This window comes from Podarcis muralis, chromosome 13 (genome assembly GCF_964188315.1).
Source record: "Podarcis muralis chromosome 13, rPodMur119.hap1.1, whole genome shotgun sequence".
NCBI classification, from domain to species: Eukaryota; Metazoa; Chordata; class Lepidosauria; order Squamata; family Lacertidae; genus Podarcis; species Podarcis muralis.
This window is the reverse complement of record NC_135667.1, coordinates 18,561,832-18,587,258: the sequence shown is the minus strand read 5'-3', so window position 1 is coordinate 18,587,258 and position 25,427 is coordinate 18,561,832. Positions and strand designations below refer to the sequence as shown.

Sequence of the window (25,427 nt, the reverse complement as noted above, 5' to 3'; positions counted from 1 at the left end):
CAGTGCATGTCAGGGAACTGCCATCGGAGCCAGAGGGAGAGGGAGGGCTCCAGAGGGATTCCGGAGAGTGTCCCGGGAGGGAGAGAAGCAGCACATATTCTGGGGAAGGAAATCAGCATAACGCCAGTGGAGAAGGGGGGCAGATGGGGGAATTGGTGAGGTGGCTCCAAGACTCCTCGCCAGGAACCAGTGGGGAGAGCACGGGTCCTCCGATGCCCACACCCTCCCTGCGCAGAAGGCTTCCCCGCAGAGAAGCTAGGCGTCGACTAGGCGTCAAAGAGCTTCTTTGCTGGAAGAAGTTCAAGAAACGCCCACTAACGGATTCTGCCAGCGATTGAGACAGCCACGGGCGCGTGGCTGTCCAGACAGAAAGGGTTCATTCAGGCAACCAGCCAAGGGTGGCGTTGATTTACACACAAGTAACCCCTAGAATCATTACAGTGCAGTTCTGAAAGGCTTGATCTGCCTGGCATCCAGTTGGATCCAAACATAAGCAAAAACCTGCTCGGCTATCTCAGAAACCATTATGCAAAGATGTGGCTATGATATTTGGTTTGGAAAGGTTCAGGTAAGTCCATTTGTCTTTCTAGCCACATTGGCAAGTGGCTCCCCAGGGGCTCAGGCAGATGGAGAGTCTTCCTCACCATTTGCTATCTGATCCTTTCAGCTGGAGATGTCAGAGATAAAGCCTGGATGTTTCTGCATGCAAAGCACATGAGTGCGTGTTGTCTGACTAGGAACTAGTAGAGGCTGGACCATTAGGGTGAATGGGGCACTGCCCCATCAACCTCAGACGTTGTATGGGGTAAAAGTGCCATAGGATAAATAAATACTTCTTTATTTCCCAAAACGTCAACTCTTCTCACCTCTGCCCTTAGACGCTGACAGCTGTCACAGAGCAGTTCTGAGATGCAAATAATGTGCTAGCCTAGCTTGTTGCTGACAAACCTGACTTAATTTTCAGCAAAGCCCCATGGTACAACCACACATTTCAGATGTTAATAAAGCAGGACACACATAACAAAAAAATTAATAAACAAAGCAGTACTCAATTCATCCTTCTTCCTGACAGCACAGCATGTCTTCCTGGCCTGCATCTCACTCCCTGCAGCACAGCACCCCCTACAGATCTCCCACTGCCATTTCCTGCCATCCCTGAAACAGCTGTCATTTCATGCTAACTCAGTATTTTTCCTCAATCAGCTTGTGCTGAGAACACACAGCATCCTGCTCCCCGAAGGCAGTGGGGCGGGGAGGGGACTGTGGCACCAGATGCTCCAGCCTGCTTCTAATTGCATGGATGAACACTCTAAAATCGCCACTTGGCCCTCTGTTGATTTTACTTAACACCTTCAGGCCTGGACCCTCCTGTCCTAGACTCTTCCTTTAGCCCTTGTCTAAAGCTTAATGCTTTTGAATTATGGTGCTGGAGAGATTTTTGAATTATGGTCCTGAGAGTCCCATGGACTGCAAGAAGATCAAAACTATCCATTCTTAAGGAAATCAGCCCTGAGTGCTCACTGGAAGGACAGGTCCTGAAGCTGAGGCTCCAATACTTTGGCCACCTCATGAGAAGAGAAGACTCCCTGGAAAAGACCCTGATGTTGGGAAAGATGGAGGGCACAAGGAGAAGGGGACGACAGAGGACGAGATGGTTGGACAGTGTGCTCGAAGCTACCAGCATGAGTTTGACCAAACTGCGGGAGGCAGTGGAAGACAGGAGTGCCTGGCGTGCTCTGGTCCATGGGGTCACGAAGAGTCGGACACGACTAAATGACTAAACAACAACAAAGCGTAATTTCATGAGAAAATCTGCCTCCTGATGGGCAACAGAGGGAACGCTGGACAATTGAAGGGGAGGTGCCCCAGGATTGCTGCAAAGCAACCGTGAGCCATTCAGAAAAACAGGAACATTGCTACTACTTCCTTTCATATCTCCAGTTTTCTTGAACAGATCTCTGGTTCTTCCCATTCTGTTGTTTTCCTCTATTTCTTTGCATTGCTCGTTTAAGAAGGCCTTCTTGTCTCTCCTTGCTATTTTTTGGAAATCTGCATTCAAGTTTCAAAAGAAATTAAAGCCAGACCCCCTAGAACGGGCAAATTCCCCCGAATGATACATGTCTGCTGAGCATGCATGCTCCGCAGGAGTGACTCACCCTGCTCAGTTACTCTTATCTCCTGTTCTAAGCAAGGCTTGTGCATCAGGCATTTGAAAGCCATTTCGATGGCTCTCCGCTGTGTATGAAGGGAGGAGGAAGAACCAGGAGAAAGGAATTGGTGGTGGAGGGAAGACAGGAGCAGCCGGAAGAGCGAGAGACAGAAGGGAAAGGGGGACAACAGATGGGATGGAAGGGGGGGGGGAGATAGGAGCAACAAAGAAGGAGGTGAGGAATCAGGAGCCAGAAACAGCAGGAGGAACAGGTGGAACAAGGGAAGCAAGAAACAGAGACTATATGGAGCACACCAAGGAGAGAGCACATCATTCTGCAGCAGGTCCCATTTTCATTCTTAGGTTCTGAACAGGTGTCTCTGTGATGGAACACCTGTTGACAACCTGCTTGGCCTCGTTCCCCTTCCGGAAATCCAGGAATCTACGCAAGGTTGCAGGTGGTGATGCTTGCAACACAAACTGCAGCAGATTTCTGCACCCCCACCCCAAGAGGAATGTTGCTTTTCAGGGACATAAGTAGCCAGCATGGAACAGGAGCCTTGTCCAGGCCTCTCAGGAGAGTGTGATAGCAGGAAGGGGGGAACGATTTCTTCTGAAGGAGGGAAAGGAAGAAGTCTCCTCTCACCTCTCCGGAAGACTTCCCCTGCTCTGCCCTACAGCGCTAGAGATTTCAAACCCGGGGGGGCTGCCAACCCCCTGAATCTAATCACTTTGTAGCTAAATGGGGGTGGGGAGTGTTTTGGTGAGAGGGAAAGAAAAAATGTATTATTTTTACTTTTGTTTCTCCTGAAACATCCATGGGTGTTTTTTAAGGCAGCCCTGTTCAGGGAAGTTTTTAATATGTAACGCTGTACTGTTTTTAACACTGATTGGGAGCCGCCCAGAGTGGCTGGGGAAACTCAGCCAGATGGGCGGGGTATAAATAATAAATTATTATTATTATTATTATTATTATTATTATTATTATTATTATTATCTCATAGCATGCATTCCACAACCCTAATCCTGTCCCCCTCTAAGACATTATTATTCCTCCCCAAAAAAAATTTTTTCCAGCTTCTTCTTCTCTCTCTCTTGCCACCACAGCATTCCATACATTCTGGAAGCTCACAGGTCCTTCCAGCCAACTTTTGCAAGATTAACTTTTCTTTTCCTTCTAAATTGCAAATTTATAAACTTGGAAATCTCCAGAGTATATAAAAAGCGCCGTCCTATATTTGGGTGGCCCCATTTTGTTTACAAACCGATAGACTTTCAACCGCCTGAACCGCATTTGAGGGATAACAATCATAGCAACAAGAACAACAATATGCGATTAAGTTTAAAAATTATATCCAAGTCACCAAGCAAAAGGAAATATGAGGAGTGAGTGAAGAACCGGAAAACCAGCCACCGGCCATTGGGAACCACAATCCTCTCTCCCTAGCCTCGTAGTCTACTTTCTTAATTAAGGATGAGATGATTGGACAGTGTTCTTGAAGCTACTAACATGAGTTTGACCAAACTGTGGGAGGCAGTGGAAGACAGGAGTGCCTGGCGTGCTCTGGTCCATGGGGTCACGAAGAGTCGGACACGACTAAACAACTAAACAACAACATCATTTTTTAAATCCTGTATGTTCACACAGAGGATTAGATTTAGATTTAGATGCCTCTAAAAGGGTAGAGTGTCAAACCCCCCCAAGTGTTTATACTTCTTCTTTCTTTCTTATTTTCTTTATTTCTGTCATCCTTCATTCCTTCCTCAATGTGTGTTGCACTTGACAGTGATGCATGGCACCAGCCATACACATGGCATTTTACGAAATACAAAAAGACAGGTCACTGCCCTGAGGAACCTACAGTTTGAAATTCTTCACAAGAAAGGCTTCTCTTACAGTATTTGGTAATATAAAATGCTCAGCTATGCCTGTGTAAGGAGTTGGGATGGGGGAGAGAAATGATTCAGTTTGCATTTAAAAAGAAAATTTCTAATTCTCACTTTCTGAAACAATAAGTGAACCAAAATGCAGTTGTGCAGCAGACTACACACTTTTTCTAATTTTGAAATGCAGTTTTCCCTGTCAAGTTATGTGTACAGAAATACAAACTGTACATATACATACATATTTTCTGTTTGAAAAATGTATTGTATTAGGGAAAGCTGCTTTGCAAAAATGTGTATATTAGGCAAAATTGCATACAAAAATTTACAAAATAAATCTGTTAGTTTCACATTTTCCCTGTCAGTTTCTGTTAATTTTCTGTCTAGTTCTCATTTTTCCCCAAACTTAAATTCTATTCTACACATTCCCACAGTGTGTGATTTTTTTTAAGTCCTCAGAAAAAATCACCAGCATTTTCATGCGAATTTGCCCTATTTTTGCAAAGAATTCCCCCCTCTTACAATGCATTTTTGTACACACACACACCCCAACAACAATATGTGCATTTTTAACCCGAATATGTGCATTTCGTAGCCATTTTTTTTTTCAAAACTGCAAAATTCAAAAAAGGTGAATTTTGAAGGTTGGTTGGGTTCAGGAATTGTTTCAGAAATCACAAGTTTGGTGGGTTTTCCTTTAAGTGCAAATGGAATTTGATTTCTCCCTCAGCAATAGTCCTTATTGAGTATTCGTTCAGATCTGTTTATGGGGCGGTTATAAGGCAAGGAGCAGTCTCCTGAATTCATCCAGATTTGCTTTTTCGGTAGTTATTCATCTTCCCATTAATCATTTGTCCATCCCACACTTTTCAGTCCACTCCCCCACCACTTTCCTAACCGCAAAAAGGTCAGGAATTTTTTGTAAGAGGATTTGTTTCATCAGGCCAACAGAGCACATTAATTCCCTTTAATTGCTCAAATTTCTGGTATGCACTTTAATCCCTCCCACAAAACACTGATGGTCTGGAGATGACCACTTGCTAATCCTGACAACAAACCGGAAAGGTCAGTCGGCATTGCTATTGTCTGTATTGTGTATTGGGGGTGGGGAGAGGGAAGGGAGGGCTGAGAGATAGCAATTTGCCTAATGGGAAACTCACGGCCCCCCAGATGTTGTTTGAACTCAAATGCCCATCATCTCTGGCCAGAAGGCTCACAGTCCAACAATGTCTGGAGGGCTACGGCTTCCCTACCTGGCCTAAGGAAAAGTCACAGCAGAGGAAAGATTTACAACTGCAAATGCAGAAGGAGGAAGCGCTGGCATACTTGCTTGGAAAGCACTTGTTGGAAACAATGCTTGCTTCCCGTGGGACTTCTAAAGAAGTGTGCCTAGCAGTAGACAGACTTGCACATGATTTTGGTGCTGTGCATACTTGCTGTTAAGAAGGGCAGTGTGAATCCAAAAGAGGTATTGCAGCCGGTGCAAGTTCCAGAGACTTGTGAAAATGCCTCGAGGTATTCCGGTCCCAGCAGGGGGTGCTGTCGTAAGGTGGGGCAAGAGGGTCCCCCCCCCCTTGCTGCTGAAAGAGCTTTCCATTTTGGCCTCCGCATCGTCAAAACCTTCAGAGGCGCACAGGCACACACACATCCAGACTGTCTATGCGCCCTGCAGCCTTAAAATAACCCTGATTGCCTAGGCGATGAAGAGCAGGAACAGGTGCTCCGCACATTTGCCAAGGCGGCCGGGGGGGGGTGGGGTGAGGTAGCTGCTGTTCCAACCCTGGCCTCACCCTGGGAAGCCAGGGCATTGGGTAGAGAAGGCAGGGGTGGGGTGAGGGTGGTCAAGCAACTTTTCAGCACTGCATGCAACGTGTTGACCTAGATAGGAGCCAAGAGAAGCTGCGAGGAGCCCTCACCGAAGACCCAGCTTAAAGCCTGGGGGGTTTGCAAACAGGGTTCCGGGTAGCTATTCTAGAGCCAAAATAGATCCCTTCAAAAGACAAGGGGGAGCAGGGCAAGGGGCTATGATGTGGCCAAATTTTTTCCTCCAGGACGAGGAGCAGCGCATGGGGGGGCGCACACGGGCAGGGGTCAAGCGGCGCAAGGTCCTGACGGATGAGCAAGAGGGCAAGATCAAGCTGGCCTTCTTCGTGGCCATCGTGGGGATGACCCTGACAGTGCTGGCCGTGGGCACAGAATTCTGGGTGGAGCTCAACACCTACAAGCAGAACCAATCCCTCGTCTGCGAGGCGGCCCACTATGGCTTGTGGAAGTTTTGCCACAAGAAACTCTGGATGGACGTTGTGGAGGAGGAGAGGGCTACCTGTGGACCCGCAGAGCTGCCTGGAGGTAACGGTTTACCTGAGCATGTTCCCGTTTTCTTTTCCCTTACTCCCCACCCCACCCACACTTTCATAAACAAACACAGACACACACCCTGTTCCTGAAGTTGCCCCCTCCTTTTGATCGGCTTCCTCCACTTCCCAACATTGCTGTGTCCAACCCCCAACCCCACCATCTTCTCTGCTATGCATCCGGGGAATGTGGGCTGGTGTTTCCATGTGATACAGCACGTTCAATGCATTACATGCAGGATCATAAGGGATGGGATGTGTGGACTAACAAGGGAAGATGGTGGCTAGATCCGGACTGCTGGCAGCCCCTGGTGAAGTGTGAGGCCCTCCTCCCCAGTTTAGTAAAGCCCTCCATTATCCATTCATCAATTAATTATCTCTTTGCATATGCCGCCCCTACCCAACACATTGTTCTCATCTATTTACCAAAAAGCAGTCCAGTGTGTTTGTCTTTCTCCCTTTCCTTTTTTGCGCCACCCCAGCCACATCCATCAGGCCTTCATGTGACCCGCGGCTCACAACCTCAGCCTTGGCATCTGTTTGCAATTTCAGGCTTAGCCCAAGCACTTGCAATGCAGAATGCTGATGCGTTGATTACCTCCTGCTAATGAAGGATAATCTCCTTGCCTCTGCTAGCATCTTTCTTCCACCTCCCATTCTACAGGGACAGGCTCTACCTGAACACAGCATAGGTTGAAACAGGGGAGTTATGGTTGAAAGTATCATCTTCTGTTTGACGTAAGGATGACAGTTCACAGAATCAGGAGCCTCCATAGAGACCCCAAAGCCATGTTTTCCATATTAACTGTAACTATTTTCTCACTGCATGTGTAAACTGGAAAGAAAAAAAAGAGTGCCTCCGAGACTGTGCAGAGAGCCTGCCAGCTAACACTTAATCAAGACAACAAACCCCCATGTATTGGATGTTAGATTAGCAGAGCTTCTAGGGAAAGATATGGCCAGGGCACTGGGGTGGGTAAGAGGGATTGCCCCTTTCAGAGATATTTAAGGCCTCCTTTCTGAATATTAATACACTTTTGAAAAATGGAACAGCCAAAGCAAACATGATGTTATTCACACAATTAGTAATTGTGCGAATGCTGTTTGCAATTAGACATAATATATGATATAATAATAATAATTTATTATTTATACCCTGCCCATCTGGCTGGGTTTCCCCAGCCACTCTGGGCGACTTCCAACAGAGTATTAAAATATAATTGTGTGTCTATTTGCCCCCATCACGGTCCCAAACCAGACTGGGACCCCCCCCCCCCAAAAAAACACAGCTATTAACTAATAAAAAAGGTTGGTTAATAGCATCAGGTCTGCTGTTGCCTTAAGACTTTCATTATTTTACTTATCAAGATATAAGCATAAGCAAAAGCAATGTAAGTAGTTTCCTACTCAATCATTCATAACAAAATCATGCAATTAAGTAACTGCAATATTGAACCCCCTGTATTTATGTTCTGGCTGTTCTGCAATGATTCTGCTCCTGCCCAGTCCCCATCGTTACAAAATCTCTGCCTACAAGTCTGTGTGGCTTTCAGGCAGGCTCAAAACGTAGCATTTCCCATTATAGGCATTGAGAAATGCATTAACCCAGCCATCTATTTGTGGGCCAATTTGCACGATGGTTTTCACTTCACGACAGCAGGGCGTGGGTTCCATGTGCGCCACATGATGCACTCACTAGCTAATCTGTCCATCCGTCTCCCCTCTGTGATTTTTGTCTGTTTATTCTTTGTGTGTTTCCAGAATTGTTTTATTAGCAGCTTTGTGTGTGTGAGGTGGTGTTTTGGGTTTTGTTATTATTCTGCTGTTGGCAGGTCAGATTGCGGCATGGCGCAGTTCGCACTGAAATCACTGGGAGTGCCTTAAACTTGAAAAACTTTTTTTTCAACACTCTCCCCCTCAACTTGTATCTTAACTTATGGATAGAAGGAGTGGCTTCTTGGGCCATAAATTGTTATCATCTGTTTTCATTCCTGAACCTCCATTTTGCAACAATAGGAAAGAGAAGGGCTTTGTTTCGGAGAAGCAGCGAGGAACTGCTTTTTAAATCTTTTAATCTCCCTCCTTTGGGAGGAAGGGTAGGGTATAGATGGAAATAATAATGAATGAATAAACAACAACAGCTTCATTTGTATTGCTGCATCCCGTGAAGCACTGCAGAGTACTTTTAGCTTTAACGTGTCTGCCCGCCCACACACCAACTGACTCTTGCTAGCGGCAGAGGAAGCGGCTCGGGTGCTTGGACCCTGCAGCAGCGCGCCCAGGGACAGTGCGTGCTGCCCATAGGGGCAGGTGAGGGCGGGGCGCACTGCAGGGCCTCCAGAGTCTGCCTGCCTCCTCCCACTCAGCTGCCCTACAGCTGGGGGGGGGAGGCAGCAGGCGGACCATTTGGGCTGCGCGGAACCTGCGCGCACCCAAGCCACCGCGTCTCTCCCAGGAGACTGCCTGTCATTTTGTGAGTGCTGCCTGGCATTTTGTTGCCCGCCCCCCAGTGGTGGCACCCAGGGCGGCCAGCACCCACCGCACCCTCCTTCCTCCGCCCCTGACTCTTGCACAGGCATTTGCCTGACTCCTCTCTCCATGAGAGAGAGAAAATGCTGTCTACTAATCAGCAACTTCCCACTGTAATCACTGGGTTGTGGCAAGGAATTCGATATTAATTTTATTAATATAGCACACTCTGCCCACCAAACGGCAATTCCATCTGTAAGATAAAGCGACACAGCAATGCCTCAGCTGCGAAGAGCCACCCAGTACAGATTGCCCGTTAGTTTTCTCCTACAACAACCTCTGCAGGTGTGCAACTTAATCTTAACAAACATTTTCTTATTATTGTTAACTCTGAATTGGGCCTCTGTCTAATACCTTCCTAGACTATGGATTGGATGATGAGGTCAAGTTTGGATGGGAAATCAGAATGCAGAATCATAATCTGCACAGGTCTATTTTCTGATTCTATTTTTTGTTTCCCCTGGCTTATGGTTTGGAAGCAGAGATCTTTCAAATAGTTCTTTTTCTCACTTGGCTGCTTTTAGACAGCTACGATGGGCCATTTGCAGAACTTATACATGTGGCTTTGCACTGGAACCTGTGATCTCAACCTGGAGTTTAGAGACTTTGCATACACAGAAATACACATACAGGATTCCTCACGTACAGAAAAACCCATACAGCTGATCTCGCTGCCCCAAATAGGCTACATATATAATTCTAAGCTGCAAGCGTCTTGCGATTCACTCCTGAACTTGTTTGCTCATCTCTATTGTTCACTCGCACATCTTTTAATGTAAATCCATTGCTTGGCTTTGAGGTTGAGTAAAATAAGGGACAGGTGACAGAAGACTGGTTGGGATAGAGGCAGAGAAGACTGTGCGCGCAGAAAACCCAGTAAGTTTGAAGAAAAATTATTTTGGGGTTTCAAAGAGCCAGATTACATATTACACCCAAAGATCCCTGGATGATCTCCCATTGCTGATGTGAAACGAAATGCACCTGTAAGGAAGGAACACAGGAAGCTGCCTTATACCAAGTCAGAGCATTGATCTATCTTGCTCAGCATTGTCCACACTGACAGGGAAGTGGCGCTCCAGAGTTTCAGGCAGGGGTCTTCCCCAGCCCCACATGGGGATGCCAGGGAATGAGACTGGGACTTTCTGCATACAAAGGAGAGGCTCCACCATCAATATGATTGAGGAAGAAACGCAGAGGTTGAGGTTACGTAACCCTTTGCCCACACCCCTAGCCCACAGCTGTCAACTTTTCCCTTTTCTTGCGAGGAATCCTATTTGGAATAAGGGAATTTCCCTTAAAAAAAGGGAAAGGTTGACAGCTGTGCCCTAGCCCATGATACTTTTCTGATCTAAACTGCTATACCACACAAACTTTTTGTTGTGCTGTAACCCCTCTGGACAGTAGTAATGTGGTAGCATTGGAGAAGCATTGCAGAACAACTAACGAAGCAGAATCAATTCACAACTGATGCACTGTTGTGTCGAGAGGATGCTGCAAAATACATCAACAATAAGACACCAGTATGTGTGTGTGGGGGGGGTGCTTCATTCATTCTGTCTGTGTCACACTGAAAGTGTAATATATATTTATACAGGTCAAGTACAGAAGAACTAATAAATGTGGGGGGTTTAGGAATTAAGCCAGCAGGCACAATGCTACCCTGCTGTTTGAAAACTATAGCGCGAGTATTCCTACATTTGCTGAGCTGAAAATGGCCCTCATGAGAGATTTCCCAGCAATGTGAAACAGCTAAGTTAGGTTTCAACCTAAGAACAAGGCAGTGGTGGGCTTGGGGCTTAAAATTTCAGCAGCGCCCTGTTACAGCCTGAAGAGGAATGGGCGTGAAACCACAGTCAGCCTAAGGGAGAACCACTGTGGGAACTCCTTTCTTCTTAGTCCTTAAAGGGAGGAGGGCACTTTCCCCTAATATAATTGATTTTTGTAGCTATTTTTTGTGAATCAGTGCACTTTCCCCTAATATGTGCATTTCTGTACACATTTTGTGTGTGTGCAAAATTCAGAAGTGCAAATTTCAAAGAATCCCCATGTTACAGTTTGTGTGTTCTCCAAATTATGTAGTTTCTCATTAAATGGCAAAACAAAATCAAGTTTCTCTCCCATTCCTAATGTTCGCTTATATGCACTTGTGCACAGTGCTGGCACAGGACACTTTGATGCCTGAAGCAGGGCCCAAATAACGGGTCCCCACTTCCTAGTAGGGTCAATACTTTGAAAGGTTTTGTTTGTTTCACCCTCCTTCATGACAGAGCCAACCCTATGTCCACACACTGGGGACAGAAAGAGAGGCAGAGAGATTTCACCTTATTTGGCCTTCACTCCCGTCATCCAAGACAGCCATTTTAAAGGGATTCAGATCCACACTGAAGGATGGAGGATGAATTCGGTTCATTTCACATTTAAAGGCAGATATACCTAATTTGCACTGCCCAAAACAATACATGAACACAACCATCCTTCAGAAGTCTCATTTCTCCAAATTGCAAATGGCACTCCAGCCAAATAATGTGTGCAAAAGAGCACAGATAAGTGTGTATAAATGTGCATATTAGTGAGAATTACATTAAAAAGTGCATTGTATTTGCAAAATATGCAAATTAGGAAAAATGCATATACAAATGTATATATTAGGAGTAATGCACACTGGAAAAGCTGACATATTTTCATGAGGACTTTAAAAAAAAATTGCAAACTGACACAGTAACGTGAACTGAACTTCAGACATGAACAATGAGAAACTGAGCAAAACTAAAATTGACAGATTTGTTCATCATAACCCATATCTAACCCCCATTTCTTAGATTTCCAGGAAACTGGTGATCATTAAACACAAAGGGAGAATTCCGGCCATTCAATAGCTGCATTAGAGAGAATTTCAAATGGTCCAGGTTGTCATGCAGGGATGCAAAATTCTGATCCTCCTGAAATTTCCTGTCCTACACAACTTTAAAATGTTTTAAGAGTATTATTATCCTTTGCTTCTGCATCGACACATCAGATGGGTTTTCTGAAACATCTTGCCACTAGCCACTATCTAGAGTTGTTTCTGAATTTCACCTAAATCCGAATCTCAGGAAATTTGGAGTAGCCTGTTCAGGGGAAACATCTATAGAGATTTCTTGACACACACAGACAGAGAGACAGAGAGACAGACAGACAGACAGACAGACACACACACACACACACACACACACACACACACACACACACACTCAGACCATTTTCTTAGAATGATTCATGTATCTCTTCTCAGTGTTGAAGACAAGGTGTTAGTCTGTAGTCCCAGAAAGCATTACACTGGTACCTCTGGTTACGTACTTAATTCGTTCTTAACATGAAACTGTTCTTAACCTGAAGACCGCTTTAGCTAATGGGGCCTCCCGCTGCTGCCACGCAGCCGCTGCGCGATTTCTGTTCTCATCCTGAAGCAAAGTTCTTAACCCGAGGTACTATTTCTGGGTTAGCGGAGTCTGTAAGCTGAAGCGTATGTAACCTGAAGCATATGTAACCCGAGGTACCACTGTACTCTTTGCACTTGAGATATGCTAATATCAGCTATTGATTACATTTACATTCCACTCTTCCTCCGAGGAGTTTGGGGGTAACACACAAGGTGCCCCCTTTTACGTCCCCCCACATCCCTGGAGGGACGCGGGTGGCGCTGTGGGTAAAAGCCTCAGCGCCTAGGACTTGCCGATCGAAAGGTCGGCGGTTCGAATCCCCGTGGCAGGGTGCGCTCCCGTCGTTCGGTCCCAGCGCCTGCCAACCTAGCAGTTCGAAAGCACCTCCGGGTGCAAGTAGATAAATAGGGACCGCTTACTAGCGGGAAGGTAAACGGCGTTTCTGTGTGCGGCTCTGGCTCGCCAGAGCAGCGATGTCACGCTGGCCACGTGACCCAGAAGTGTCTCCGGACAGCGCTGGCCCCCGGCCTCTTGAGTGAGATGGGCGCACAACCCTAGAGTCTGTCAAGACTGGCCCGTATGGGCAGGGGTACCTTTACCTTTACCTTTACATCCCTGGCAGGCATATTGGGCCAAGAGATGGTGACTCTCCTAAGGTCATCCAGTGACTTTCATGATGGAGTACAGATTTGTATCTGGATCTGCCCTAGTCCTGGTTTGCATTTCCTTGCCAGGTTTTTAACAGTGCTGAAAGACTCTTTGTTCAAGTGTAGATTATTTGACGGTGTTTTAATTCGTCTTTCTTTCTTTCTTTCTCTTTCTTTCTTTCTTTCTTTCTTTCTTTATTTCTATTTTATTCATCAGTTTCTTTCTTTATTATTTTGTTTAGACCATTTCTATACTGCTTAATATGTATAAGAAATATCCAAAGGCAGTGTACAGAAAGCAAAAACAACAGTTATGCAACTCTGCTCTTTATAGCACTTGCTCTCTAATGCAGAGGTGGGCAGCTGAGGTCCTGGGGAGCAGATACAGGCCATATGACCATTTTATTCGGCCCTTGGCAGTCCTAACCAATTTTCATCAGAATGTAGTAAAAAGTTTGTTCCCCATCTTTTTGCTCATAAGGGAAAAACAAGAAAAACGTTACAAAGCTATACACAAAGGAGATACTCCTCGCTTTAATGATCCTCTCTTGGATTTTTTATGTCAGATTTATGAAATTTGAGCTGTGCCTGAGTCCATGTGCTCTGTAACTTATGAAACCTTTACTGCTAGATAGTCCCAACTTTACTATGGGTGAGGTGTCAGCTCATATACAGAAAATATAGTTCTGGTCTCCAGACTTCCTACTAGAGAACATATTTGCCCCTGAGAAAAAGACAAGGTGCCTGTTCATGGTTTAATCCCCTTTTCCCCCTGAGAACTTTAACTTTCATTTTTTTATATATTAAATTTAGAAGCTGTAAAACAAGCAGGTTCACTTTTTTAAAAAATGCCCCTCTGTCCCTTCTATATTAGCTAATTCCTGCTACCAACTACATGTTCTGGGGGGAAGGGGAGGGAGGTGAGGAATCAATAAATAATGGATGCACATCAATCATGCTTATGCATATCATTCCACAGTGAGAGCCACTGACTAGCTAAAGCCAAAAAGAGCATTTGTGTCTTTTAGACTTACTTATACGTGATGTCTGCTACTGAATCTGCATAATTTATTCCTTTTCTAGCATTTGGGGTGTGTCTCACCGAGTGAGTTGGGAGGAGAAGATAAAGCACAGTATTTCTCTACAAATGTCTGAATTTTCTATTGCACAGTGTCTGCTTCTTTAAATGCAAAGATCCTCTGCTGCATGGAATCTTGTTTATAGAGTATCAGGTGTTTTGATGTAGGCAGAGATTTTGTGGCGATGAAGTCGCCTCTGGCAGTAATCGACTAGAGCTGCACTAGCATCACAGAAGGACAAAGCATGTCTCTGAATGTCATTGGCTAACACAGTCTGGGCCTAGAGCGGGGAACGGCAGGAAGCAGTATGTAAGGAAGAAAGGACGGAAGTTGCAGAGGGCTTAGGGAAGAATGTGGCAGGGGCCAGACAATACAGCAACCTAGGGAAGCAGAAGATGTAACTGGGGCGGAGGGTATGGTCCAGAAGGAAGAAGGAGAAAGAAAGCTTGGGAAGAGAACGGGCAGAGAAGTGAAATGCGTATGTCATGGTGAGGAGGTAGAGGTGAAGAAGACTGAGGTTTGCCTATTAGTGTCTTAAAATGTTGGGTCAAACTAATATTTATTTATACTATTACTAGCTACAGCCACCCCTGCTCACTCTACTCCCCAACCCCACCTACTTGCCAACCCCTTTGTCAACCCTGCTTCCTTCACAGCTGGCAATCCATCCTCCCTTTAACCCTCACCCCCCTCACCTATCTCACCCCACCACCCCCCGCATGCCACAAGCCCCTTCTTCAGCCTCAGAGCTCATCCCCAGTCCTTCCCCTCACAGCTCACTACTACTCCTACCCCCTTTTAAAGGAGAGGGAAAGCACTTCAGAGCAGTTTCCTGAAGTCCCTCTCCCCACTCTGTTACAGCCCCACTGCAGCTGCATTTAAGAGAGAGGGAAAGAAGCACTTCACAGAACGGTTTGTGAAGCACCCCTCACTCCCGTTGTTAAGCACGGCTGCAGTGGCATTGAATGAACGGAGGGAGGAACTTCACAGAGCAGTTTGCAAGCGCATTAAACTGCTCATCTAGGTCATTTACCACCCTGTCGTCATGCTGGGGTTGGCATGTCCACCTTGGCGCCCATGGAATCCTCAGCAAGATGACAGCCTCACATTTTTATGTATATAGGAAGATATTTATATCCCACTTTTTCCTTCTAGGAGCTCAAGGTGGCATGCATGCTTTTTTCTCTCCCATATTATTCTTACAGTAACCCTGAAAGTTAGGTTAGGCTGAGAGACAGTGACTGGGCCAAAGTCACCCACCCAGTGAGCTTTTTGGCCACATGGGGGCTTGAACCCTCTCCCAGGTCCTAAGTTCAGCACTCTAACCACTACACCGCTCTGGCAGGCCTCCAGCCAGCTTCTAATGCAGACATTGTGGAGTGATTCATGGCTACCTTTTGCCTAGAAGCAAGGGGCCATTTTGGCTGAGCAAGTACAGTCAAACCTTGGTTGTCAAACCCAATCCATTCTGGAAGTCCATTCAGCTTCCGAAATGTTCAACAACTGAGGCGTGGCTTCTAATTGGCTGCAGGAGCTTCTTGCACTCAAGCGGAAGCCGCGTCAGACAATCAGCTTCTGAAAAATGTTTGAAAACCGGAACACTTACTTCTGGGATTTTGGCATTTGGGAGCCGAAACGTTCCAAAACGGAAGCGTTTGGGAACCAAGGTTTGACTGTAATTCAGCTCAAGAATGTCTCCTGTTTTGTTATTGTCAGTCAGCTATGGTGGGATGAGGCCCGAAGCTGGAATAGCAACAATCCAACTTGCAACATGCCGTGTTGTTTCAGGAAAGTGGGTAGGGGACGTTCCAGAAGGCAGGGTGTTATGTACTGTCAGGGTTGCTTCAAGATCCTAGCTCACAGAGGATCACGCTAGCCAACGGTCATTAAGTAAAAGTCTTTATTGAGTTACAGTTTCCATTCTCAAGCTGCTGCGTGCAACCCTACGTCTAGTAGCTAGATCGGCGAAGCTCCGTCTGAATCTCCGCCCCTCGTACACCAACTTAATATCCTAGCCCTGCTCCACCTTTTCCGCCTGACTGTTCTTCTCTGGGTCCCTCTGCCCCCCTGGGTCTCTTCCTTCCGGGATTCTTCGGACGCTGACCCCCCGGACTCTCCTGTCTCCTTGCGCCGGGCTTTAGGACCCGGCTCTCTTTCCGGGCTGCCTACTGCGCCTCCTTCCTGTGCATTTGAACTTGGCCCGCGCGCCCAACCTTCCACCTTCCGTCTAACCGTTTCTTCGCTCCCAGATGGAGGTGTGGCCACCCCTGACTCGTGCCCTCCCTCCTGCTGTGAGCTGCCAGCGCTTGCCCCCTGGCTCCTTTCCTCTTCCCTGCTCTCTGGCGGTGACGCTGGACCCGATCTCCAACTGCTCTCCTCTGATTCCCCTCTGGCTCTATCTCCCTGGGGTGCCCCCCTAAACTCCCCCCTTGCCTTGGCCACTGGTGCTCCTTTCTGTGAATCCTCCGACTCACTGGAGAGACTCGGAGATCTCGGGTCGTCGTCATCGCTCATCCTTTCTTCTGCCTCCTCCCCTTCGCTCTCTGTTTCCTCCCTTGCCCTTGCCTCTGCTCCTGAACCCCTGACATCCATCCCCCCCTCGAAGCCCCCCACTCCCCCTTCCCCTCCTTCCGGTGCTGGAGCTGGGTGCTGCTGCGTCAAGGAGACGAATGTCGGGTACCGTTCGGTTCCCGTAGCGGGCCTCCCTCCGAAGTCTTCCGGTTCTTCCTCCCTTCTCTCGTTGACGACGGTCACCTCTGCTTCCATCTCTGTGCCGCCGTGCTCGAAACCTGGATCGTCCCCGAAAATGTCCATGTCCGTCTCTCCCTCGCTTCCTCCAGGCGGCGTTGCTCGGCCTGGACCTTCTTGCCACTTCCTGCGCCACTGTTCCTCTGGTTTGTCGTCCCACCAATACGAGGGTTCTGAGGCAGATCCCGAGGGCGACCCCTCCGGGGAACGGACGTCTCGTATCGGGTCCTCGTCAGAGTCGAACCCCCGGAACGTGCTGCCCGAAAGCGTGGGTGTGAAAAGCCAGTCGTCGAAAAAGTCTGCTGGCATCGGTCTATGTGGGAAGAGGGCATGAAACTCGTCTTTGAGCAGAGGTTCGTCCAAGGCGTAGTCCGGCACCCAACTGTTCGCACTGGCCGGGGTGCCCTCCCTGGCGAGAAAGTATTCTACCCCTTCTTCCCCCCATCTGGAATCCAAAATCTCTGTGACTTCGTTGATGCGCTCCTTCTGTGCCACTCCTGCGTGCCCTGTTCTGTCTCTGGCCGGACTCTGCGCCGTTCCGGGTTCCTGAAACCTGTGCGGTGCCTTGTAGGGAGTGAGCACCGATCTGTGGAATACCGGATGCATTCTGGAACCCTCCGGAAGCGCCAGCCTGAAGGCCACCGGGTTGACCTGCTCTTCGACTTGATAGGGCCCCAGTTGCTTATGCCCTAGTTTCTTCTTGGCCAACGACCTGGCCGGCACTGCGTGGGCTGCTAACCAGACCCAGTCCCCCACGTGTAGCTCGTCGCCAACCCTTCTGCGTTTGTCCGCTTGTACCTTGTATGCGTGCTTGGCCAGCTCCAGGTGGCGCCTCAGCTGATCGTGGACTTCCTGCAGTTCCGACGCGAACGCATCTGCCGTCTGCGGCTCCCCTTCCCCCAGCCTTTCCCGTCCCGGGAAGGTTCTGGGGTGCCTCCCGTTGTTGGCGAAGAACGGTGTGACCCCCGTGGACACGTGCTTCGTGTTGTTGTAAGCGAACTCGGCGAGCGGCAGGTAATCCACCCACGTCGCAGGCTGTTGATTTGCATAGCACCTCAAGTACTGCTGCATGATGGCATTGACCCGTTCTGCTTGCCCGTTGGTTTGCGGGTGTCTCGCCGACGCCAGGTTGATCTTGACGTTCAGGAAGCCCATCAGCCGCTGCCAGAAATTTGAGATGAACTGCCGCCCCCGGTCGGACAGAATAGACCGTGGCAGACCGTGAACCTTGAACACGTGGTCTATGAACAGTTTGGCGGTTTGTGCCGCCGTGGCCACCTTCGCACACGGAATGAAATGTGCCATCTTGGAGAACAAGTCCACCACCACCAGCACTGCCGTCTTGCCCCTCGAGCTGGGCAGATCCGTGACAAAGTCCAGGGCCACCCTCTCCCAAGGTTCGGCCGGAGTTTGCAGCGGTTCCAACAGTCCGGCCGGCGGTCTAAGCACTGGCTTCGCCCTCTGGCAGGTGTCACACCTCGCCACGTAGTCCGCGACCTCCCTTCTCATTCCAGGCCACCAGAAATCCCTGGCTACTAGTTCCACCGTCTTCTCCTTGCCGAAGTGCCCTGCAGTGGGCGCGTCGTGCAGCTGCTGCAGCACCTTGGCGCGAAGTTCGTCTCCCGGCACGTAGATGGCCCCTTTACGGATGAGCAATCCATCTCTTAGCTGGAAACCGTCGGCCGCTGCTTTGCCCCTTTGCACCTCTGAGATCTTTGCTTGCGCGAAGGAGTCCCCTTGCAACGCTCGTCGCACCGCCTCCAGATCCACGGTTGCCGCGGCGCACGCCCACACTGCTGGTGCGAAGATGTGCATGGCGGCCGCTGGCGTTGCTTCCTCCAGATACTGTGGCTTGCGGGAGAGAGCGTCCGCCATGATGTTGGTGTCCCCCGGGACATACTCTATTCGGAAGTCGAAGTTCGCAAAGAACTCAGCCCAACGTATCTGCCTCTGGTTCAGGAACTGTGCCGTGCGCCAGTGCTCTAGGTTCTTGTGGTCCGTGCAAACCTGCACCGTGTGCTTGGCGCCGATCAGAAAGTGCCTCCACGCCTTGAACGCTGCATGAATGGCCAGCAACTCCCTGTCCCATATGGTGTAGTTCTGCTCGGACTTGCTGAGCTTCCTGGAGTAAAACGCTCCCGGTCGCCACACCCCCTGCGGGTCTTTCTGCAGCAGGACCGCCCCCACGGCTCTGTCCGAGGCGTCAGTCTCCACCCTCATCGGCTTGCTGGGGTTGACATGAAGCAGCTGCTCTTCCGACGCGAAGAGACGCTTGAGTGCCTGAAAGGACTGTTCCGCCTGCTCTGTCCAAATGAACTTCTTTTTCTTGGAGCTAAGCGTGTCAGTGATGGCCGCCGTCTGCATAGCGAAGCCCTTGATAAACTTGCGATAGAAGTTCGCAAAGCCGACAAACCGTTGGACCTCCTTCCGGTTGCGCGGGCTCTTCCAATCCAACACCGCTCGAACCTTGGCGCTGTCCATGGCGAGCCCCTTGTCAGACAGCTTGTAGCCCAGAAAATCCACCTCCGTCACGTCAAATTGGCACTTCTCCAGCTTGGCGTAGAGCCTATGGTGCTTCAGCCTGTTCAGTACTTCCTTGACGTGTTTGTCATGCTCCTGTTGCGACTCCGAAAAGATCAGGATGTCATCTAAGAAACAGACGCACGTCTTGTAGAGAAGTCCCGCCAACACGTGATGCATGAATGCTTGAAAAACGTGGGAGCCATTTTGCAATCCAAAAGGCATAACTCTATATTCGTAGGTCCCCAGTGGCGTGAACATGGCTGTTTTCCACTCGTCTCCCTCCCGCATGCGAATGAGGTTGTACGCACCTCGCAGATCCAATTTGGTGAACACTCTGCCCTTCCGCACCTTTGCGAGGAGGTCGTCAATTCGGGGCATGGGGAAGTCCGACGGCTTAGTCACACTGTTCAAGATCCTGTAATCCACTACGAGCCTCTTTTGGGGCGTATCCCGCTTCTTAACGAAGAACACCGGGCTGCCTCCCACCGCCTTGGACTCTCGGATGAAACCGCGCTCCAAATTATGATCTATGAACTCCTTGAGTTCTTGCAGCTCGTCCTCTGACATGGAATACAGTCTCCCCTTAGGCAGCGCCGCCCCTGGCAGCAGGTCAATCTTGCAGTCATATGGCCTGTGAGGGGGTAGCCTGTCTGCCTCCTTCTCGCAGAAAACTTCCAAAAATTCTGCGTACTTGTGGGGAATCGCTTGCAGCGTGCCTAGCAGTAGCTGTGACTCCTCTTCCTCTCCTTCCTGCCTGGGCACGATGCAGTGTTCAGCACAAAAGGAAGAGCCGAAGGTCAGCTGCCTCTGGTACCAAGCCAGCGTTGGGCTGTGTTTGTCCAGCCAACTCATGCCCAACACAATGGGCGTGTCCGACAATTGAGTGACGTTGAAGCTGATGACTTCTTGGTGATTCCCAAGTCGCATCACCATCGGTGGCGTCTGCTGCACCACTTGCCCTCCTAGCAGCTCCCTGCCATCCACCGTGACCACCTGCAGGGGCAGTGTGGCCGGCAGCAACTGTATAGCATGCTGGTTGACGAAGTCCTGCCCCATAAAGTCCGCATTGCTGCCTGAGTCAATGGTGATTGGCACGTCCATGGTGATGCCATTGGGCAGCTGGAGCGACGCGGTGAGCCTCACCACTGGTTTGGGCGGGAGGGGGTTCACGGGCTGTAAAATCTCTGGGGACTGCATCATTAATACGTCTGGCTGGGCCCCAGTGCCTCTTCCTCCAGCCAGACAGCGTCGTTTCCCTGCTGTGGTTCTCCTTGCTGCGTTGCTGCAGTCGCCATTGCTGAGGCTGCAGTGAGCTTGTGGAGCCTCTGGGGACACTCTTTCGCCATATGCCCTGGCTCCTCACAGACGTAACACTTCCTGTTCCCTCTAGGAGGCTTCGCTTTCACTGCTGCTGGTGCTAGGGCTCTGGTTGCTGACTGAGCCCTGGCACCTCCAACCTCCATCGGTTCAGCTCCTCCCCCTGGCGGAGGCGTGGATTGCGTACGTGCTGCTTCTCTGGGAAAGAAGGAGGAGCCCCTGGCTGGTTCGCGCCCTCCACGCCCCTCGTCCCTGCTCCACGGACGTCCTTCCAGCCGTACCCCCACTGCCAGCGCCCTCTGCACGACCTCCTGGGTGGTCCGGGGTCTCTCCCCCCTCGCAATCTCATCTTTTACAGAGCTGTTTAGTCCCTCCCAGAAAAGGTCTCTTACAGGGGTCGCATCTCTGTCCCATTCTAGGGCACTGGCCAAGGCGAAAAAGCGGGCATGGTACTGCCGTACGCTGGCCCTTCCCTGCTTCAGTCCATGAATCTGTTGCCGAGCAAGATCCACGTCAATGCTTGATAAAAAACACGCATCCATCGCTTTAATAAAGGCATTCGCATTTTGGAGCGCCGGATCGTTATCCCTCCATAAATTGCGCAGCCATGCTCTGGCATCCCCATGCAAATAAGACATGATGAACCCCACTTTCTCTTGCTCATCTCTAAAATCTTTACTCAGCAGTTGCAGTGCACACAGTACGTCTGCTTTAAAATTGGGATACTGTTGCAGGTTCCCATCGAAGTGAGAGACCAGACCGCCTGTGCGTCTCCCCAACCCAATCCTCTCTGGTTTGGGTGTCTGTTGCCCTTGCTTCGTAAGCACTTCCAACCTGACCTGGAGATCCCTGTAGGCGGCAGCTGCGTCCTCCTCTCTCTTCCTGGATGCGAGAGCCTCGGCATTCAGCTGTGACACTGCTTCTCTGAGTTCCGCTATCTGCTGTTCCGCCGTCATGTCGGCTGCCGTTCGTGAGCTCACTAGTAGGCACCTGCTTCTCTCCTCTCCTCGAGGCTGTAGATGCCCACAATACAAGAGACGGAGCTTACTGTCAGGGTTGCTTCAAGATCCTAGCTCACAGAGGATCACGCTAGCCAACGGTCATTAAGTAAAAGTCTTTATTGAGTTACAGTTTCCATTCTCAAGCTGCTGCGTGCAACCCTACGTCTAGTAGCTAGATCGGCGAAGCTCCGTCTGAATCTCCGCCCCTCGTACACCAACTTAATATCCTAGCCCTGCTCCACCTTTTCCGCCTGACTGTTCTTCTCTGGGTCCCTCTGCCCCCCTGGGTCTCTTCCTTCCGGGATTCTTCGGACGCTGACCCCCCGGACTCTCCTGTCTCCTTGCGCCGGGCTTTAGGACCCGGCTCTCTTTCCGGGCTGCCTACTGCGCCTCCTTCCTGTGCATTTGAACTTGGCGCGCGCGCCCAACCTTCCACCTTCCGTCTAACCGTTTCTTCGCTCCCAGATGGAGGTGTGGCCACCCCTGACTCGTGCCCTCCCTCCTGCTGTGAGCTGCCAGCGCTTGCCCCCTGGCTCCTTTCCTCTTCCCTGCTCTCTGGCGGTGACGCTGGACCCGATCTCCAACTGCTCTCCTCTGATTCCCCTCTGGCTCTATCTCCCTGGGGTGCCCCCCTAAACTCCCCCCTTGCCTTGGCCACTGGTGCTCCTTTCTGTGAATCCTCCGACTCACTGGAGAGACTCGGAGATCTCGGGTCGTCGTCATCGCTCATCCTTTCTTCTGCCTCCTCCCCTTCGCTCTCTGTTTCCTCCCTTGCCCTTGCCTCTGCTCCTGAACCCCTGACATGTACTGAGTTGAATAGGATCCAAAATGCAGCAGTCTGATTGGTCCTAGAACAATAGGCTCCAGAATGCAGCAGTCTGATTGGTCCTCAGGAGCCACCCAATCCAACTCCAGGTGGAAGTGAATCCACAACCTGATTGGCCTACAGGAGAATCCCAGAGTTAGCCAATCACGTGGGGCCCATTGTGTAAATAATACATATAAAGCAGACATTTCGGGGGGAACTTCCATTCCTCACTACTATGAGCTGAATAAAGAGCATGAAATCCACACTTGACTCTGAGTATATTTCACAGGACAAGCCAGAGTGTGATATAAAAACAACTGGCAAGTGAGACCGTCAGAAACAACAGGCACCCAAGCATGGTGAGGCCAAAAGCCAAGTTAATGCAGGCCCTGTTGTATGGAGTCAAGAGGGGAAGGAATCGGAAAGCACCAGGCTGGAGCCAAGAAGGAGTAGAGAAAGGCCAGACAAACTGTGATTTCATCCAAGGGTGGGCAAAGGGCAGGTCTGGATCAAAATGTAGATAAAAATGTGCACATTAGCGAAAGTAAGCTACAGAGATGCAAAAAATATATACACTAGTCAAAACTGCATACTAAATGTATTCACTGGGAGATATTTGCCCTAAAGTGCTGATGAATTTTTATGAGGATTCTTTTTATAAAATGGCAAATTGCAGAAATGTGGAGAACTGAATTTAAGATTAGGAAAACGAGAAACAGAGAACTGAAATAGACACCTTGGTCCATCTCTACTCCCTCCTCTAGATTATATTGCAGAAATGAAGCAAGCGGGGGGTGGGGGAGTTGTAGAGTAACCAGGAGTGGAACTCTGAGCCCCTTTCAGTTCTGGTACTCAAGAAACAATATTGGGCTCAGAATGATTTAATTCTAATTGTTTGTCTTTTGCACTGGGGTGCAGCTGGTGGATATGGGGGTTCTAGTAAAAAGCAAAGTAGATCCCAGAAGCCTAAAGGTAAAGGGACCCCTGACCATTAGGTCCAGTCGTGACCGACTCTGGGGTTGCGGTGCTCATCTCGCTTTATTGGCCAAGGGAGACGGTGTACAGCTTCCGGGTCAAGTAGCCAGCATGACTAAGCCGCTTCTGGCGAACCAGAGCAGCTCACGGAAACGCCATTTACCTTCCCGCCCGAGTGGTACCTATTTATCTACTTGCACTTTGACGTGCTTTCAAACTGCTAGGTTGGCAGGAGCAGGGACCAAGCAATGGGAGCTCACCCCGTCATGGGGATTCAAACTGCCGACCTTCTGATCGGCAAGTCCTAGGCTCTGTGGTCTAACCCACAGTGCCCCCAGAAGCCTAAATACTGCCAAACCCTGGTTCCGTGTCAGGATCCAGGGTTAGCAAAAACTAGTTAATAACTAGTCATTCTGAGGTCCAGGGCAGCACCTCAGCTCTACACCTAACCCTGCCATTTCCTGGGAACTGATACTAGAGGAAAATAAAACCATTTGTGGAGCTTTAACGGTACTGCTGCTAAAAGTTCCAGTTTCTCACAGCTGAGGTGAACTGGTCCTCCTTGAAATAAATGAACCAATGGGAAGGTAGGGAAGCTCACATCTTGATAAAAGTGCTGAAATGGCTACCATGGGCATAAAAACATGACGGTACTCCTTTCTGATGTGTACCGTGACAAAAAAACCCAAGCCCTATATAAGTTTTAAATCCTCCTGCAGCTGGTGCCCAGCACTGCATCACCTCAACTTTCTCATCACCCATCAGAAGCATTCTGTTGATGAATGAGCTTCCTTGCATGACGCCGCAGGCAAAAGATCACTGAAAAGATCCTCTCTCTCAAGCCACAAGCAAGCCAATATTTAACTATTCATCTCCAATCTTGAGCACATGCCAAAAATTAAGATTGTTTGAGAACCAAACTGCACATTACCTTTGCTGATTCTTTATGAATGAAATGCAGCTGTGGGAGCTCGTCGGGAGCACTTTCCATATCAAAGTCAACCCCTCAAGCCTTGTGTGTGTCTTACAATGTGTATGTGTGAATGGGCCTTCAACACCACTGCCTGAAATTTCATACCACCTCATGCTTCTGAGGTTGCCAACTTTTTACAGCAGCTTTGTGGTTCAGGATTTGTTGTGCAGGTGACCACGTTTATCCCTGTGCTGTGCAATGTTTCACCTGATGGTTTTTGTATATGAAACTGTTGTTAGAGGCACATGAGCCAACCAGGTTGGCTGCTGAAGTGTGTTAAGTGCCGTATTTTTCGCTCTAGATGCACCGGACCATAGGAGGGGGAGAACGGGGGGGGGGGGAATTCTCCCCCTCTCTGCTCAGCGCCCCTTCAGTGAAGAGGCAGGAGAAATGGAGCCCCTTCCATTTCTCCTCCCGCTTCGCTGAAGGGGCGCTGCACAGAGAGGGAAAACTGTGCAGCGCCTCTCCAGCGAAGCGAAGCCTGGAGAGCAAGAGGGATCGGTGTGCACCAACCCCTCTCGCTCTCCGGGCTTCAGGCGGCTATCCGCAAGCCTTCAGAGCGCAGCGGGAACTCCTGCTGCTCTCCGAAGGCTTGCGGATAGCTGCCTGAAGCCCCCGGAGGGCAGCGGGAGTTCCCTGCCCTCCGGGGGCTTCAGGCGGCTTCAGTGAAAGCAACGCGAAGCCTCCGGAGCGCGGGGGGAGCTCTCCCTCTGCGCTTCGGAGGCTTCACGTTGCTATCGCTGAAGCCAAGGAGCCTGCATTCACTCCATAGGACGCACACACATTTCCCCTTCATTTTGGGAGGGGAAAAAGTGCGTCCTATAGAGCAAAAAATACGGTAATTACCTGATGAAAAATTAAGACGCATGTGTGAACTGGCAGAAAATGGCTCAGTAGAGAAGCAATCCTGGCAAAAGACCCATTGCCCTGGGCTAAAGTTTGCCTGCTATCAATAGTTATGTCCTCTCAAAACTCACGTCAGCAGACTTACCAAGGCCAGAGTTAGAAACAATGTATTTGC

The 25,427-nt window shown here is 49.3% G+C and overlaps 1 protein-coding gene and 1 long non-coding RNA gene across 2 annotated transcripts in view; one reads left to right on the top strand and one right to left on the bottom strand.

Annotated features, from left to right (window-relative positions):
* Positions 1–5,601, bottom strand: part of LOC114581932 (uncharacterized) — a 44,498-nt gene extending 38,897 nt beyond the window's left edge. The window contains exon 1 of the long non-coding RNA XR_003703416.2: positions 5,467–5,601. This is a non-coding gene — a long non-coding RNA (uncharacterized LOC114581932). The remainder of the gene's footprint in view (positions 1–5,466) is intronic.
* A 237-nt stretch (positions 5,602–5,838) lies between these two features.
* Positions 5,839–25,427, top strand: part of CACNG6 (calcium voltage-gated channel auxiliary subunit gamma 6) — a 37,191-nt gene continuing 17,602 nt past the window's right edge. Inside the window, exon 1 of the mRNA XM_028703619.2 lies at positions 5,839–6,382. Within this exon, the coding sequence (XP_028559452.1) occupies positions 6,058–6,382 (325 nt within the window). The 5' untranslated portion in view covers positions 5,839–6,057. The remainder of the gene's footprint in view (positions 6,383–25,427) is intronic.